This window comes from Procambarus clarkii, chromosome 36, assembly GCF_040958095.1.
Source record: "Procambarus clarkii isolate CNS0578487 chromosome 36, FALCON_Pclarkii_2.0, whole genome shotgun sequence".
Classification (NCBI taxonomy): domain Eukaryota; kingdom Metazoa; phylum Arthropoda; class Malacostraca; order Decapoda; family Cambaridae; genus Procambarus; species Procambarus clarkii.
Window position 1 is genome coordinate 34,989,106 of NC_091185.1, and position 15,551 is coordinate 35,004,656.

General features: G+C 43.4%; 1 protein-coding gene across 1 annotated transcript in view; it reads left to right on the top strand.

Annotated features, from left to right (window-relative positions):
* The first annotated feature begins 216 nt into the window (after positions 1–216).
* LOC123750847 (uncharacterized) overlaps positions 217–15,551 on the top strand; it is a 118,835-nt gene continuing 103,500 nt past the window's right edge. Inside the window, exon 1 of the mRNA XM_069336774.1 lies at positions 217–405. Within this exon, the coding sequence (XP_069192875.1) occupies positions 217–405 (189 nt within the window). The remainder of the gene's footprint in view (positions 406–15,551) is intronic.

Here is a 15,551-nt window from a genome sequence, read left to right on the forward strand (position 1 = left end):
AAGGAGCTGAACAAAAGGGCGTGGAGTAACATCCGTAATAACAGAACACCAGAAAGTAGAGAGAGATACCAGAGAACCAGGAACGAGTATGTTAGTGTGAGATGAGCAGCTGAGAAAAGGTATGAAAATGATATAGCTAATAAAGTCAAGACCGATCCAAAGCACAGTCACATCAGGAGGAAAACAACAGTGAAAAAACAGGTGATGAAACTTAGCATGGGTGAGGACAGGTACACAGAGAATGACAAAGATGTGTGTGAAGAACTCAACAAAAGGTTCCAGGAGGTCTTTGCTATAGAACAAGAAGAGGTCACGGCGCTAGGAGAGGTGGCAGCATTCCAGTCGATCTTGGAAGGGTTCGAAATTAGAAAAGATAAGGTCAAGAGGCACCTTTTGGAGCTGGACGTGAGAAAGGCTGTTGGGCCGGACGGAATCTCACCATGGATATTGAAAGTGTGCAGGAGCACTTTGTTTGCCACTCTCCATAGTGTATATTAGGTCACTGGAAACGGGAGACCTACCAGAAATATTGAAGAGGGCTGAGGTTGTCCCAATATACTAAAAGGGCGACAGACAAGAGGCACCGAACTACAGGCCAGTGTTCTTGACTTGTATACCATGCAAGGTGATGGAGAAGGCCGTAAGAAAAAAACTTGTAACACATCTGGAGAAATGGGACTTCGTGACAACCAACAACATGGGTTCAGGGAGGGTAAATCTTGCCTAACAGGCTTAATAGAATTCTACAATCAGGTGACAAAGATCAAGAAAGAAAGGGAAGGATGGGCGGAATGCATTTTTTTGTTCTGTCGGAAAGCCTTTGACACAGTACCCCATAAAAGGCTAATGCATAAGCTGGAGAAACAGGCAGGAGTAACTGGTAGGGCGCTCCAGTGGATGAGGGAGTACCTAAGCAATAGGAAGCAGAGAGTTACAGAGAGGGGTGAGACCTCAGATTGGCGGAAAGTCACCAGTGGAGTCCCACAGGGCTTTGTACTCGGAACTATCCTGTTTCTGATATACGTAAATGTTCTCCCAGAGGGTATAGACTCATTACTCTCAGTGTTTGCTGACGACGACCGAATTATGAGAAGGATTAGGACAGAGGAGGAAAGCATGAGGCTTCAAGAAGACATGAACAAGCTGCAGGAATGGTCGAACAAATGGTTGTTAGAGTTTAACCCAAGCAAATGTAATGTAATGAAGATAGGTGTACGGAGCAGGAGATCAGATACGAAGTATCATTTGGGAGATGAAATACTTCAAGAGTCAGAGAGAAAGACCTTGGGGTTGACCTCACGCCTGACAAGCTCATATCAGGAGGATAATATCAGCGGCATATGCCAGGTTGACTAACATAAGAACGGCTTTTAGAAATTTGTGTAAGGAATCTTTCAGAACATTATATACCACATATGTCAGGCTAATCCTGAAGTATGCAGCTCCAGCATGGCGTCCATATCTAGTCAAGCATACGACTAAACTGGAAAAGGTTCAAAGGTTTGCCACCAGACTAGTACCAGAACTGAGGGGTATGAGTTACGAGGAGAGACTACGGGAATTAAACCTCACGTCACTGGGAGACAGAAGAATTAGAGGGGGACATGATCGCCACATGTAAGATTCTCAGAGGAATTGATAGGGTAGATGAAGATAGACTTTTTAACACAAGGGGCACACGCACTAGGGGACACAGGCGGAAATTGAGTGCCCAAATGAGCCATACAGACGTTAGAAATAATTTTTCAGTGTCAGAGTAGTAGACAAATGGAATGCATTAGGAAGAGATGTGATGGCAGTTGACCCCATACACAGCTTCAAGTGTAGATATGATAGAGCCCAATAGGCTCAGGAACTTGTACACCTGTTGATTGACGGTTGAGAGGCGGTGTAACAAACTAGGCTGTTGTAAGAATTATCCAGAGTGGTTTATCGACAAAAGAGAATGGGAAGCTGAGCCGCATGGTGACCTGACCCCCAGGGGAATTCGCGGTGGAAATAACCGACGCTTTGTTCATAGCTGCGTATAATGAATCATCCTATAGTATTCAGTAATTTAGAGAAAATTAGCCTTTATTCATTTTGCATTAAAATTGTATTGTATAATAGTACTGGATACAATATCAAGAGTATTCTAATTATTGAGTTTAAGTCACCATCAGTGACGTCACGAATCAGATCTAACTTTTAAGGCGGAGTGACCGGCGGTCATAGGTCAGCAGGGGTGACAGGTCTACTATTTCTCAAAGTTTTAATAACCATTTTTGTGATCGGGAACAGCTCTGCCGTTAGAGGCTTGTGTAATTTATTTCAGTAAAATAATTCAACCAGTCTGGATCAATTAAGTAAAACAGAGTTTAATTGTTATAACTTAAACCTTGCTAGTAACTTGGAAACTTTGACTAGGCGGAAGGTTACAATGTTATTGTCTGGGGTAGACCAGACGAGGAAAAGATCAGTGTGGTCACGGAAGCAGCTGGGAGAGGTCAAACATCTTACCTCTCCCCGAGACCAGCCCAACATCTTAGCTGGAAAACATCAAGGTATAGTTGCTATTGTTAATTATAGGGATAGTCTTCTCATTTGCCACTCAGGTCAAGTAGGGAGTGTTAAAGTGACAGGGAGTGAACATATTTAGATTTTGTTTTAGTTTTCTTTTAATAAATTAAATTTGTTAATATTTTGCATTTCATTATTTCCATGTGTTTTATGTGTAAACTTGTCCTGGTCACGTGCTCCACACGAGGCAGAGTTGTATTGGGCGCCGATTCAAACATCGAATCGGAATTATCATTACCGTGTAATTTATTCCACACTCAAGTTTCCGAGGTTATAAACTACTAGTGGGGATCAAGCCCCTAGGTTGATTAATTAGCGTGATCGATCCAGACCTCGATCATTGCTCTTGTGTTACTGGTCTGGTGGTGGCAGCGTAGAGGCGACTCTAGGGTTTTGTTCAGAGCCTAGGTCACGTCATACTGGGTGTAGAATCCTAAGTCGGTCAATCGTCTTAGGACCACGTGGCGTGGAGTTGGCTTTGGTAAAAGTTTTGGAGTCCCTTGGTAGAGAATAAAAAGTAAGAATACGGGTAGAGGGAGTAGAAGGAAGAGAAGTAGAGTGAGAGGAACCCAAACCCGTGTTACAGCGGGACCAAAGAGCCAGACCTCAACCCCCGCAAGCACAATTAGGTAAGTACACACACACACGCACACACACACACACGCACACACACACACAACCCCTGTGGGTAAGGTTGCATTATAGCAATGACTAGGTCAGGAAGGGTGTCTAGGTCCAACAGTATTATGATTGAGGAAGAAGATAGGTTTGTGGAGAAGATGATTGGGAAATTTGTAGAGAAGAGGGATGTTTGGATAGATGATCTAATGCAGGGGATTAAAAGTGAAGTCTTTAATAAGATACAGGACGAGGTTCAAAGACTCAAACAAGAGTTTATGGATTATATTCAAGAGGAAATCACGAAGAGCAGGGTAGAATGGCAAGGAGAAATATCTAGGCTTACTAATGAATTTGGCAGGAATAAGGGAAGCTTGGCAGGGGAAGGGGGAGTAGTAGTAAGTGGAGTAGCGGGTGTAGGAGGGGTGGGGGTCAGCCAGGGAGAGGGCCACCAGCATGACCCTGAACTGAGAAAGAGTACAATAATAATCCATGGATTGCTTGAAGCCATGGCACCATCGAGGCAGGAAAGGATGGAGATTGAGGATTTGGAGCTACAGGGGATCTTGAGAGACATGAGAGCCCAGATGGCAGGGAATGAGGTGCAAGTTCAACGACGCATTGGACCATACAACTGTAACAGGAAACGACCTGTCCTGGTACAGTTCACTAACGAAGAGGCAGTGGATTACATACTGCATCACAAACACTTACTCAGAGGTAGCGAAAATTACTACAACGTATATATTGACAAATTCATGACGAAGGAGGAAAAGATTGCCCACAGAGCAAGCAAACAACAATACAACTCTTCCCATTTGAGCGCAGCTACACACCCCAGTGCTAATCCACCCCATGCTAACCAGCTCACACTTTCTTCTCAGGTCACCCCTTCCCCAAATTAGCCGCCCCTGCTTATCTCCCCAACACATCCCTTGACACCTCTGACCCCACTGCAGTCAAATTCATCCCACATTCCAAGGACCCCCTCATCACCTCAACCCCCAAAATCCGTCCAGCCCTCATCCCCTCAACCCCCAAAACCCACCCAGCCCTCATCCCCTCAACCCCCAAAACCCACCCAGCCCTCATCCCCTCAACCCCAAGAACCCACCCAGCCCTCATCCCCTCAACACCCAAAGCCTACCCAGCCCTCACCCCTCCTCATCCCCTCTCCTTCCATGTGACCCCCCACCCTTGCGAGGGGGGTGGGAGGTTCCCCCCACCCCCTCTATCCTTCCCCTTCCCAACCTCTCAACCTCTATCTGACTCCCAACCTTACGCTATCTCCCAACCCCTCTATGCCCTCCCTAATCTTCAGACCCAGTATGCCCTTCCAACTCCAGACCTACCTACCCAGGCCCTACCCCAGACCCTCCTACCTACCTTCCTAGAAGCCCAGCCCCCAGTAGCCCCCCAAGCACCCCTCCTGACCTCTTTCACCCCCCATACACCCCCAGAACCCCCCAGACACCCCCCGGATCCCCCCGGACATCCCCCGGATCCTCCCCGCCCCCAGTCATCCCCCAGACACCCCCTTGATCCCCCCTGCCCCCAGTCACCCCCCAGACACCCCCCAGATCCCCCCAGACCCCCAGAGAAAGGGAGAACTCTGGTACAAGAGTTTCCTTGAAGAATTTCAAGGTTTGGTACACCAATGCTGAAGGGGTATCTAATAAAGCAGAAGAGATAAAAGAAAGAGTGAGTGAAGCTGATCCTGACATAGTTGCAATTGTGGAAACTAAAATTAATGACATGATCTCAGATGCAATCTTTCCTGAAGGGTACCAGGTGATACGAAAAGAGGGGACACAGAGACAGGGAGGGAAAGTAGCACTCCTAATAAAGCGGAAATGGAAGTTTGAAGACCTGGGAAATCGAGTTATCAATGAGTGCACAAGATTCATACATGGAACTCTGACAGTAGATGGGGAGGAAGATTGTGATCTTGGTAATCTACAATCCCCCACCAAACAGTAGAAGACCCAGGCAGGAGTATGATGACAACAACAAAGCATGTATAGATGAACTTCAGAAGGCAGCAACACTAGCCCACAGAATGAGAGCGAAGCTGCTGATCATGGGGGACCTAAATCATGGAGAGATAAATTGGGAATCAAGGAATCCCCATGGAGGGGACGAAACGTGGGGAGCAAAATTAGTAGATGTTATAGACAGGAATTTCCTGACACAACATGTGAAGGAAGACACAAGGGGAAGAGGAGGAGATGCACCGAGCCTATTAGACCTGATTTTCACCCAGAACGTAGAAGATATCGAGTATTTAGAGCATGAAATACTTCTAGGGGCCAGTGACCTTTGTGTCCTAGTCTTTGACTACATGATGGAATTCAAACTTATGACCATGGGACAAGAGATCTGGGAAAGGAGAGCTGACTACAGGAAAGGGGTCTATAAGAGGATAAGGGACTATCTGGGTGAAGTGCAGTGGGAGGAAGAAATTAGAGGAAAAACAGTCCAAGATATGATGTACCTAGTCATACAGAAATGCCAGGAGGCCGAAGAGAGATTTATACCAACGGAAAAGGGAAAAAATAAGAAGGAATATAATAACCCATGGTTTAATAGACAGTGTCAGGAAGCAAAAATGGCCAGCAGGCGGGAGTGGAGGAAGTACAGAAGACAAAGAACAGAGGACAACAGGATCAGATACAACAGAGCTAGGAACGATTACATTAACATAAGACGAACATCGGAAAGGGACTATGAGAACGATATTGCAATCAAAGCGAAAAAACAACCTAAGTTACTACACAGTCATATAAGAAGAAAAATGTCGGTGAACGACCAAGTGACAAGACTAAGGAGGACAGAGGGGGCATATACTGAAAGTGACAAGGAAATCTGCGAGGCACTAAATGCCAGTTTCCATGGAGTATTCACTACCGAGCCTGAGCAGCTCCCATTGTTGGAAGGGGTTACCCTAGATGAAAGACTATCAGATATAGAGGTGACAGCAGAGGAGGTAATGAAACAGTTGACAACTCTAGATGCAACTAAAGCAGTTGGACCAGACAAAGTATCACCGTGGATACTAAAAGAAGCTGCACAGGCCCTCAGCGTGCGTCTGGCAATGATCTTTAATGAGTCACTTATGTCAGGAGAATTGCCCAGTTGCTGGAAGAAGGCAAATGTCGTGCCGATCTTCAAGAAAGGTGATAGGGAGGAGGCACTTAACTATAGACCTGTATCACTGACAAGCATCCCCTGTAAAATACTGGAAAGAATAATTAGGCTACGACTGGTTGCACACCTGGAGAACATTAGGTTTGTGAACAAACATCAACATGGGTTCTGGACAGGGAAATCGTGCCTAACAAACCTTCTGGAATTCTATGATAAAATAACAAGGATAAGACAGGACAGAGATGGTTGGGCAGACTGCATATTTCTGGACTGCCAAAAAGCCTTTGATACAGTATCGCACATGAGACTGCTGTTCAAGCTCGAGAGGCAGGCGGGGGTGGGGGGAAAGGTCCTAGCATGGATAAGGAACTACCTAACAGGAAGGAGCCAAAGAGTTACGGTAAGGGGCGAGAAGTCGGACTGGCGAACAGTAACAAGTGGAGTACCACAAGGATCGGTGCTGGGACCAATTCTATTTCTTGTATATGTTAACGACATGTTTACAGGCGTACAGTCCTACATGTCGATGTTTGCGGATGACGCAAAGTTGATGAGAAGAGTTGTCACAGATGAGGATTGCAGGATCCTCCAAGAGGACCTGAACAGGTTGCAGAGATGGTCAGAGAAATGGCTACTGGAATTCAACACGAGCAAATGTAAAGTTATGGAAATGGGACTAGGAGATAGGAGACCAAAGGGACAGTACTCAATGAAGGGGAACAGCCTACCTGTAACGACACGTGAAAGAGACCTGGGGGTGGACGTAACACCTAATCTATCTCCTGAGGCACATATAAATAGGATAACGACAGCAGCGTACTCTACACTGGCAAAAGTTAGAACATCATTCAGAAACCTAAGTAAGGAGGCATTTAGGGCCCTTTACACTGCCTACGTAAGGCCAGTCTTAGAGTATGCCGCCTCATCATGGAGTCCCCATCTGAAGAAGCATATAATGAAACTGAAAAAGGTTCAGAGGTTTGCAACGAGATTCGTCCCAGAGCTACGAGGGATGGGGTATGAGGAGCGCCTGAGGGAATTGTGCCTTACGACACTAGAAAGAAGAAGGGAGAGGGGGGACATGATAGGAACGTATAAGATACTCAGAGGGATTGACAGAGTGGACATAGACGAAATGTTCACACGGAATAGTAACAGAACGAGGGGACATGGATGGATGCTTGAAACTCAGATGAGTCACAGAGATGTTAGGAAGTTTTCTTTTAGCGTGAGAGTAGTGGGAAAATGGAATGCACTTCAGGAACAGGTTGTGGAAGCAAATACTATTCATAATTTTAAAACCAGGTATGATAGGGAAATGGGACAGGAGTCATTGCTGTAAACAACCGATGCTCGAAAGGCGGGATCCAAGAATCAATGCTCGATCCTGCAGACACAACTAGGTGAGTACAACTAGGTGAGTACACACAGGGGCCTGGTAGCCTGGTGGAAAGCGCGCAGGACTCTTAATTCTGTGGCGCAGGTTCGATTCCCGCACCAGGCAGAAACAAATGGGCCAAGTTTCTTTCACCTTGAATGCCCCTGTTACCTAGCAGTAAATAGGTACCTGGGAGTTAGTTAGCTGTCACGGGCTGCTTCCTGGGGTGTGTGTGGGGAAAAAAAATAGTAAAAAGTTGGTTGACAGCTGAAAGGCGGGACAAAAGAACAAAGCTCAATCCCCACAAACACAACTAGGTGAATACACACACAAACACACACACATACATACACACACACACACACCCACCCACACACAAACAGTTCTGGGGTTCATTAATACAACTTCCCCCACTACAGAACCTTCCTAAACCATCACCAACAATCACAGGTCGCCATCCACTACTGTGACAACAGATGCAGGTCAGAAGGCATCCCGGCATTAAAAACGACGCTTCATTAAAGAACTGAGTTTGTAGCTTTACCATTTCGGAAAAACAAGGAGTCGAGATTACCACTTGGTACACCACCTCAAGAGAACCGGATACAAGGGAAAAGACTGAAAGTGCTGCCGAATTTCTTAAAAAAAATTCTCCTTCCTCTTTACATGCCTCTTGAAAGGACAGGTATATAAAAGCCATGTCGATGTTTGCTCTGAGATTAGTGGAAATGGAACAAGAACAAAGGCATGGCAGCAACAGAAGTCGTTGTATTTACAGCAGCAGAAAGAGAGCGATCTGGGTGACTCAAGTAAACGACATTTCCTCCACTAACTGTCGCATCCCGTGAATTTAAGAGTAAATTCTCCTTAGTGACTTTCCCGGGAGTTGATAATTATGAGGAGCTGAAATTATTGGTATATTATGATAAACTGTGAGTATAAATTGCAAGTATAAATTGTGAGTAATATGTAAGTAAAATTTAGGACTAAACGTAAAGAGAGATATGCATGACAAGGATAAAATTGATTTCCATGCGTGACTGATACAGGGATGTGTCAACTGCCCCTCACATCATTATGTGGCGTGAAGTGCAGTTGCCAACTGCCGAGCGTCCTAGATAAACGGATGCGGTTGGGGAAAGAAAATTGAACTGAGTACGAAACTTCCCTACTTTATCCCCACCACAGGGGAAATTCTACAGCTGGGTCCAGTGTGAAAGGAATAAATGAGAAATACAATAACCCGAGTGTGGGGGGGAAGTTTTTTTTTATGAGAGAAAAGTTATATTTCTATGCATTATGCAACGACTGAGCGGACGTGATAATGAGGAGTGAAAAGGGACCAGAATTTTACGTATGAGATCTATCTGAAAATGTTACGAAATTATAAAAATATAAATTACATGGAATACACATATGGAATTGTGCGAATATAAGATAGATGAGAGAGTGAAAGTAGTAAAAGGGGATTTGTTTACGATGTGTAGTGAGTAGAGTGAACAGAGGAGTACATGTAATTACAGATTAATGTATGTAATAGCCAAGTTGGGATCTGTGGTGGAAGGTGTGTAGATCTATACACTGAGGAAGCACGTAGAGAGGTAATTAACAAAAAAATACAAGATGTACATATCACTGAAGGACAGGTCATAGTTAGTAGATAAGGACTTTGCAGTGTGATAAACATATGTTGAGTTGGCAGTGTGTGCCAACTGTGCCAGGTAAGTCCACTACGGGCTCACCATAGCTCATGCTACGTGGAACTTTTGTCCTGAGTAGCTGAATCTAAAACATGTGAAAATCTGATATGGGAATTATTTAATGTATTCTCCTAGTTGTATTCACCAAGTTGTGCTTGCTGTTGTGGACCATTGGCTGTTTGGTCCCGCCTCTCAACTGTCAATCAACTGGTAATGCAGTTACGATGCATTACCAGTTGATCTACCATCTACCACCTTACCATCCATCTACCATATGTTGTTGCAGTTAACGGTTGAGCGAATGACTGTGAAATAATAATGTATTGTACACATGGGTTGAGTGACGTCACCGTGGGTATTTAATGAATACATTAATGAGTCATGAGTAAGGGTAATGTGAGAATGTTAGAGACACGTGATTTTGTGTATTTATCGATTATGGGCAATTGAGAGGGGAAGAGAACTATCAGGAGAAAGTACCATGCCCTTACGAATTAATGGCACTTGGAAGGGGTCAGGATAAGGATTTCGAATGGAACGGGGTTCATGAGTGATGCCCAACCCCACGATGGGCATTTGGAGTAAACAAAATATATGCGGATGTTAATATATTTTGAAGTGATTGAAAGGTACTGATTATTGGAATTTGTTTGTATAATTGGAGAAGAATACAGACAAAAGAATACCGATGATAGAGAGAATAAATCTTCAGGGCGCGATTGATAAAATTTCCATTCGTGAAATGAAGGTTAAGAGTCGGGTGCGACAATGAAGGAAATTGGCTATGCAATGAAAGCCTGGGTTAATGAAAAATTGCAAATAGATGCCATCAGAAGGCTGCAAGAAAGAGCGGTAGTTCTGACTCTCGTGTTCCGTTGTAAAACAATTGTTTATGCAGCGAAAGGCGAGAAATGAAAAGTTAGAAAAGTTGAAATGGATAATCTCCAAATGGATAATTAAAGATAAAGAAATTAATATATCATAGAAACGTGGGCGTGCCAAAACTGACATCTAAGGAGAACAGACTGAGTTGGTTCTGGTCATATTAAACGAATTTATTTATTTATTTATTTATTTATATACAAGAAGGTACATTGGGTTTGTAAGAATTGTTACGGACCCGAGTCCAGCGTCAGAGCACGGAGCAGTGACGACAACGCCATCTGTGAGTCCGCTCCCGAAACCCACTCCAAATGGACAACGCCATCTAGTGAGGACGGGATATACCGGCTACAGGTGCTGGATTCCCGTCTTAATCAGCTCGTAACATAGCCGCTGCTGACCTCTGGTGAGGTGGCGCTTAGGCAGTGAACGCCATTTATGGAGCAAATAGGTGGACGTTTGTGTCTAAGCCTGTAAGTGAGGTTCCCTAGAGCGTCCCCAGAACTAATGACGTGTCTGATTGCAGAGTCGACCTGGGACTGCTGTATTGGACGATGGATCAGTCTACCCAAGGCAGCCAAGGTCTCTTCACGAGTTTGCTGAAGAAGCTGTGAGTCACCCCCGGACAAACTCTGTTGAGAGTATTAGCCTGCCTGTGACGTGGCAGTGTCGGGAATCGCCTTATCCGGGGCTGGCTGGTGGAAGAGACTAGCCACTGTGGTGCTTAGTGAGGAGAGTGATCAGCGGGATCACACGAGGCTCCTGCCTAGGGCTCGCAACCCTAGTATCGGTCGTGGAGAGGCCTGCACAGCGGAGCTGATCAGTACCTGCCAGCTACAGGCTGGATTGTGGTTGAAGGCCTCCACGACGAAGCACCCAGTGGGACGGTGATTTGGCTGGCGTGTGGCCAGGGTAGATTTGCCAAGAGAATCATAGAGGATTCATCGTGGGCCACGGAAGAAGGAACCAGGGCTATCCAGAGTGAGCTCCGTGGAGCATCCTGTGTCTTCGGAGGAAGACAACCTTGTACATAATCGTGTAGTAATAACCCCCGTGTGCAACTGTTATATATTTATTTATGGTGGTGGTGAATATATATATACATATATATATTGGAACATTTGTATCCCTCCCCCTTTAATTTAACTTGTGTTACGGAACACACCCCTTGAAAGCCTCTACTAACTTGGGGCCGGATACCCAAATTCTAATACCATCAGAGAAGAACCCGGTTGCGCCCCAGTAGGGCCGTAACAAGAATACATAGCATGGAACAGTAATTGCACTCTTGTAAAGCCACTAGTATGCGCTGCGTTTCGGGCAGATGAATGGATGATAGAATTCTGGGAAAGAAAGAATAATCCTGTAAACGAGTAAAGATGGATGGGAAGAAGACGAGGAAGGAAGGGGGATAGATATGGTGAATGGTTTAAGGGGGCATATCGGTGTAAAATTAAAAGTGGTTCAATTTGCTTATAAATTTTTTTATGAAATGGTTATAGAAAGGGCTGCAGCTGGTCCACGTTTCATCACCACACCCTAAACAGAAAAGGAGAAAAAAATAAACAACGAATTATGCAACAAATTTTCAAATAGTTTCAGGGAACACATGTGTCAACTAAAATCATTTCTATAACACTCAGATATTAAATTAAGCACATAATAAAGGATTTTAGTGATCAGTTTTATCAAAAAAGTGTTTAGTGCAATAATATAATTTTTCAAAGTTACCCTACTAAAAAAATATGCAATATGTGATATTTATAAATTTTTATAAAATCAACAAATAGACTTTGGACTAAAATGTCTACTAGAGTCTGTAGAAGCACAAACGCTACATATAAGGTGTAATTTGCATGTAAATTGATTAATAAATGAAAGCTCTGAAGTAATTTGAAGGTGTAAATTACTTTCCAGAGAAAAATAAAGATCCAAGTTCGGCCACCTGTAGCTGAGCTTGACTTCGACAGATTTCGTTCATAATTGGCACCCTTGCAGATAGGCATCCATTGAGCAAGGTGTGCAAGTTTCATGCAAGTCCCTTGATAACAAACGAGAAAAAAAAATTGGCCAAAAAAATAAAAGAAAAAAAAAAGAAAAAGAAAAAAAAAAATTAAATATAAATATATTGAACATACATATTACAATTATTACAAGAGTTTGTGCTTCTACAGCACATAGTAGACATTTTAGTTGACACATGTGTTCCCTGAGATTATTTGAGAATGTTGAACATTCGTTGCATAATACGGTGTATTTTTTTTCTCCTTTTTTGTTTAGGGTGTGATGGTGAAACTTGGACCAGTTGCAGCCCTTTCTATAACCATTTCATACAAAAAATTATAAGCAAATTGAACAATTTTAATTTATAACGATATTTTTTGATATGCCCCCTTAAGAAGCTTAACGGTGCAAGAGGTGTTTACCCTGCATGGAATACAACCAACATTTTATGCCTGGAAGAGGCTTGCGAGGAGTGAATGTATTTGAACATTCTGTGTATACCAACTGACGTTGACTATTGGTATTCTGGTTACGTGGTAAGGGTATTAAGTACCCCATACGAGTTTACTGATTATATTTTAATATTTTTATGAAGCATATTTTCAGTAATATATATATATATTTATAAACAGGGTACAACTCAATGCGAATATATTCTCTTAAATAAAGAGCACTTTACACCTTGTCATTTGAAGCAACAACTACATCCAAGTAGCCCCAACCACCGAAAAACTTCCTCTACCAGTGGCATGGACGTCAAGGTTAAGAATAAAACAACATTGCCAGAAGAAAGTGTTTTCAAAGCAATGTACTATAACATAAACGGGGTTACAAGTAAAACATGCAAACTTGGGAAAAGATCGAAAGAATAAACCGAGATGTAATAGCACTTACAGAAACGAAAGAGACCGGCATCATAGCAACTGTAGGGCATCTGCAGGATTACTGTAGAGTAAGTTAAGAAAGAGGGAAGGAAGAGAAGGACGGGCGAGTGGGTTTGCTGATAATAAAGGACAAGTTCCAAGAGTTAGATCTCTCAGGCTATGAAGGACTTAGAAACTACACGGTGGAAACAATGATAATTGGAGAACCCAAGATATTATTAGTAGCAATATACAATCTTCCACCAAATGGCTGAATCTCCAGACAGAAGTACGATAAGAACAACATGGCAACCATTAGTATCATATAAAGAGCAGCTTCTATCATTTGCAGATATAGATCCACACTGTTACCCACGAGTGACTTCAACAATGAAAATAAAGACCTGCAGCACTGAGAACCACATGGAGACAACGATACATGTACAACAAAACTGTTGGACGTAGTAATGACAAACTTTCCAAGTCAACATGTCAGGGGCCTCACAAGAATGAGACGAAGAGATGAACCAGCTAGGTTTGTCCTGATGTTCACTCTGAAGACGCCAGACATAAGAGAAGTCAAATTATAAGCTCCAAGGAAATGAGTGACAACAGGGTACATACATTTGAGTAACCGGCGGAATTAGGAGTAACCAATGGAAGAGATCAGAATGCAGGCCTGGCATACCGACAGGGTATGCATTTATGATGAGTTAATTCCTAATACCGCGGGAAACAGAGTTCAGAGATACGTTTGCACACAAAATAATAGACTACACAACCAATTAGAGTCAGGACACATTAGGCAAGTTTACCCTGGACCTAAAGGACAAAAAATAAAAGAAAAAGAGGAATTAGTGGTAAGGAATCAGGCATATAGAGAAACAAGGCAATTAAGAATAAGAATATGAAGAAACTTACATAAATAACACAACACCAGAGAGCAGAGGGAGATACCAGAGGGCAAGAATGAGTTCCTCAGTGTGAGGAGAGAAGCGGAGACACAGAATACAAATGACAACATGCAAAGCCATGAATCAACTAAAATGGCTTCACAGCCATATCAGGAGAGAAATAAAAGTCAAGAAACAGGTGATGAAACTAAAAACAAATGGAGGACTGGTTCAAGGAGAATGACATGGAGGTGTGTGAAGAACTCGCCAAAAAATTTCATTAGGTTTTCACAGTAATGTAATAGAAGTGTCTGAACTGAGAGGGTGGGCAGTAAAAAGTAAGCAGCATTGCAGAAATTATATATTACCAGAAATGAGATTATGAAGCAGCTGATGTAATTGGACAGGACAAAATCTACTGAACTCGACTAAATCCCTCCATGAATTTTATAATTAAAGAGGGTGAAGATTTTCATTGTGTGCGACTGTCAATGGTGAATATTAGGACAAAGTAGAAATGGCAGAACGTTGGAAGACGGATAGCGTTGTCTCAATATACAAAATGGGTGATAGGCAGGGAGCACTAAACTGCAAGCCAGTGTTCCTAGCTTGTATACCATGCCAGGTGATGAAGAAGATCGCGAGAAAAACTTTTAGCATAGCTGGAGAGAAGAGACTTTGTAACACATCACCAACACTTGTTCCTGGATGGTAAATCCGGCCTCGGGATTTAATAGAATTCTATAACCAGGTTACAAATATTGGGCAAGAAAGAGAAGGGAGAGGCAGACTACATTTCCTTGGACAATCAGAAAGCTTATGACACAGAACCTCATACGAGGCTGATGAATATATTGGAGAGGAAAACAGGCTAGAGTAGCAGGTAAGTTGTTCCTATGGATAAATGAGTATCTAAGCCACAGAAAACAGCGAGTTACTGTGAGGAGGGAGGGAGGGAGGGGAGGCAAATCTTTTAATGGCGAAGGAGTCCCACAGGGGTCTTTAATCAGACCTATCTTGTTTCTGATACAAGTAAACCATCGTTAATAAGGTGAAGACTCACCCCACTCAATATTTAGAGATAATGTAAAAAAAATTGACAAGGATTTAAACAGAGGAGGACAGCAATGAAAAGACAAGATAACCTGAACCAACTTAACGAAAGGTCCAATAAATGGCAACTCGAGTTTAATTCAATTAAGTGTAAGCAAATGAAAATAGGTGTAAGGAGAGGGCGGCCGAACACTATAGGTACCAACTGAGAGATGAGATTCTTTTCGGGATCAGGAAGAGAAGAAAGATCTGGTGGTGCCTGTGTTGGGAGCCACCTCAGGCACCACTGCGGACTATTAACCAGGCCAACACCACAAAATACTAACCTGGCCACCACCACTACAGGCACCACCAACTACTAACCTGGCCACCATCACCACCACCAACTACAAACCTGGCCACCAACACCACCACCAACTACTAACCTGGCCACCATCACCACCACCAACTACTA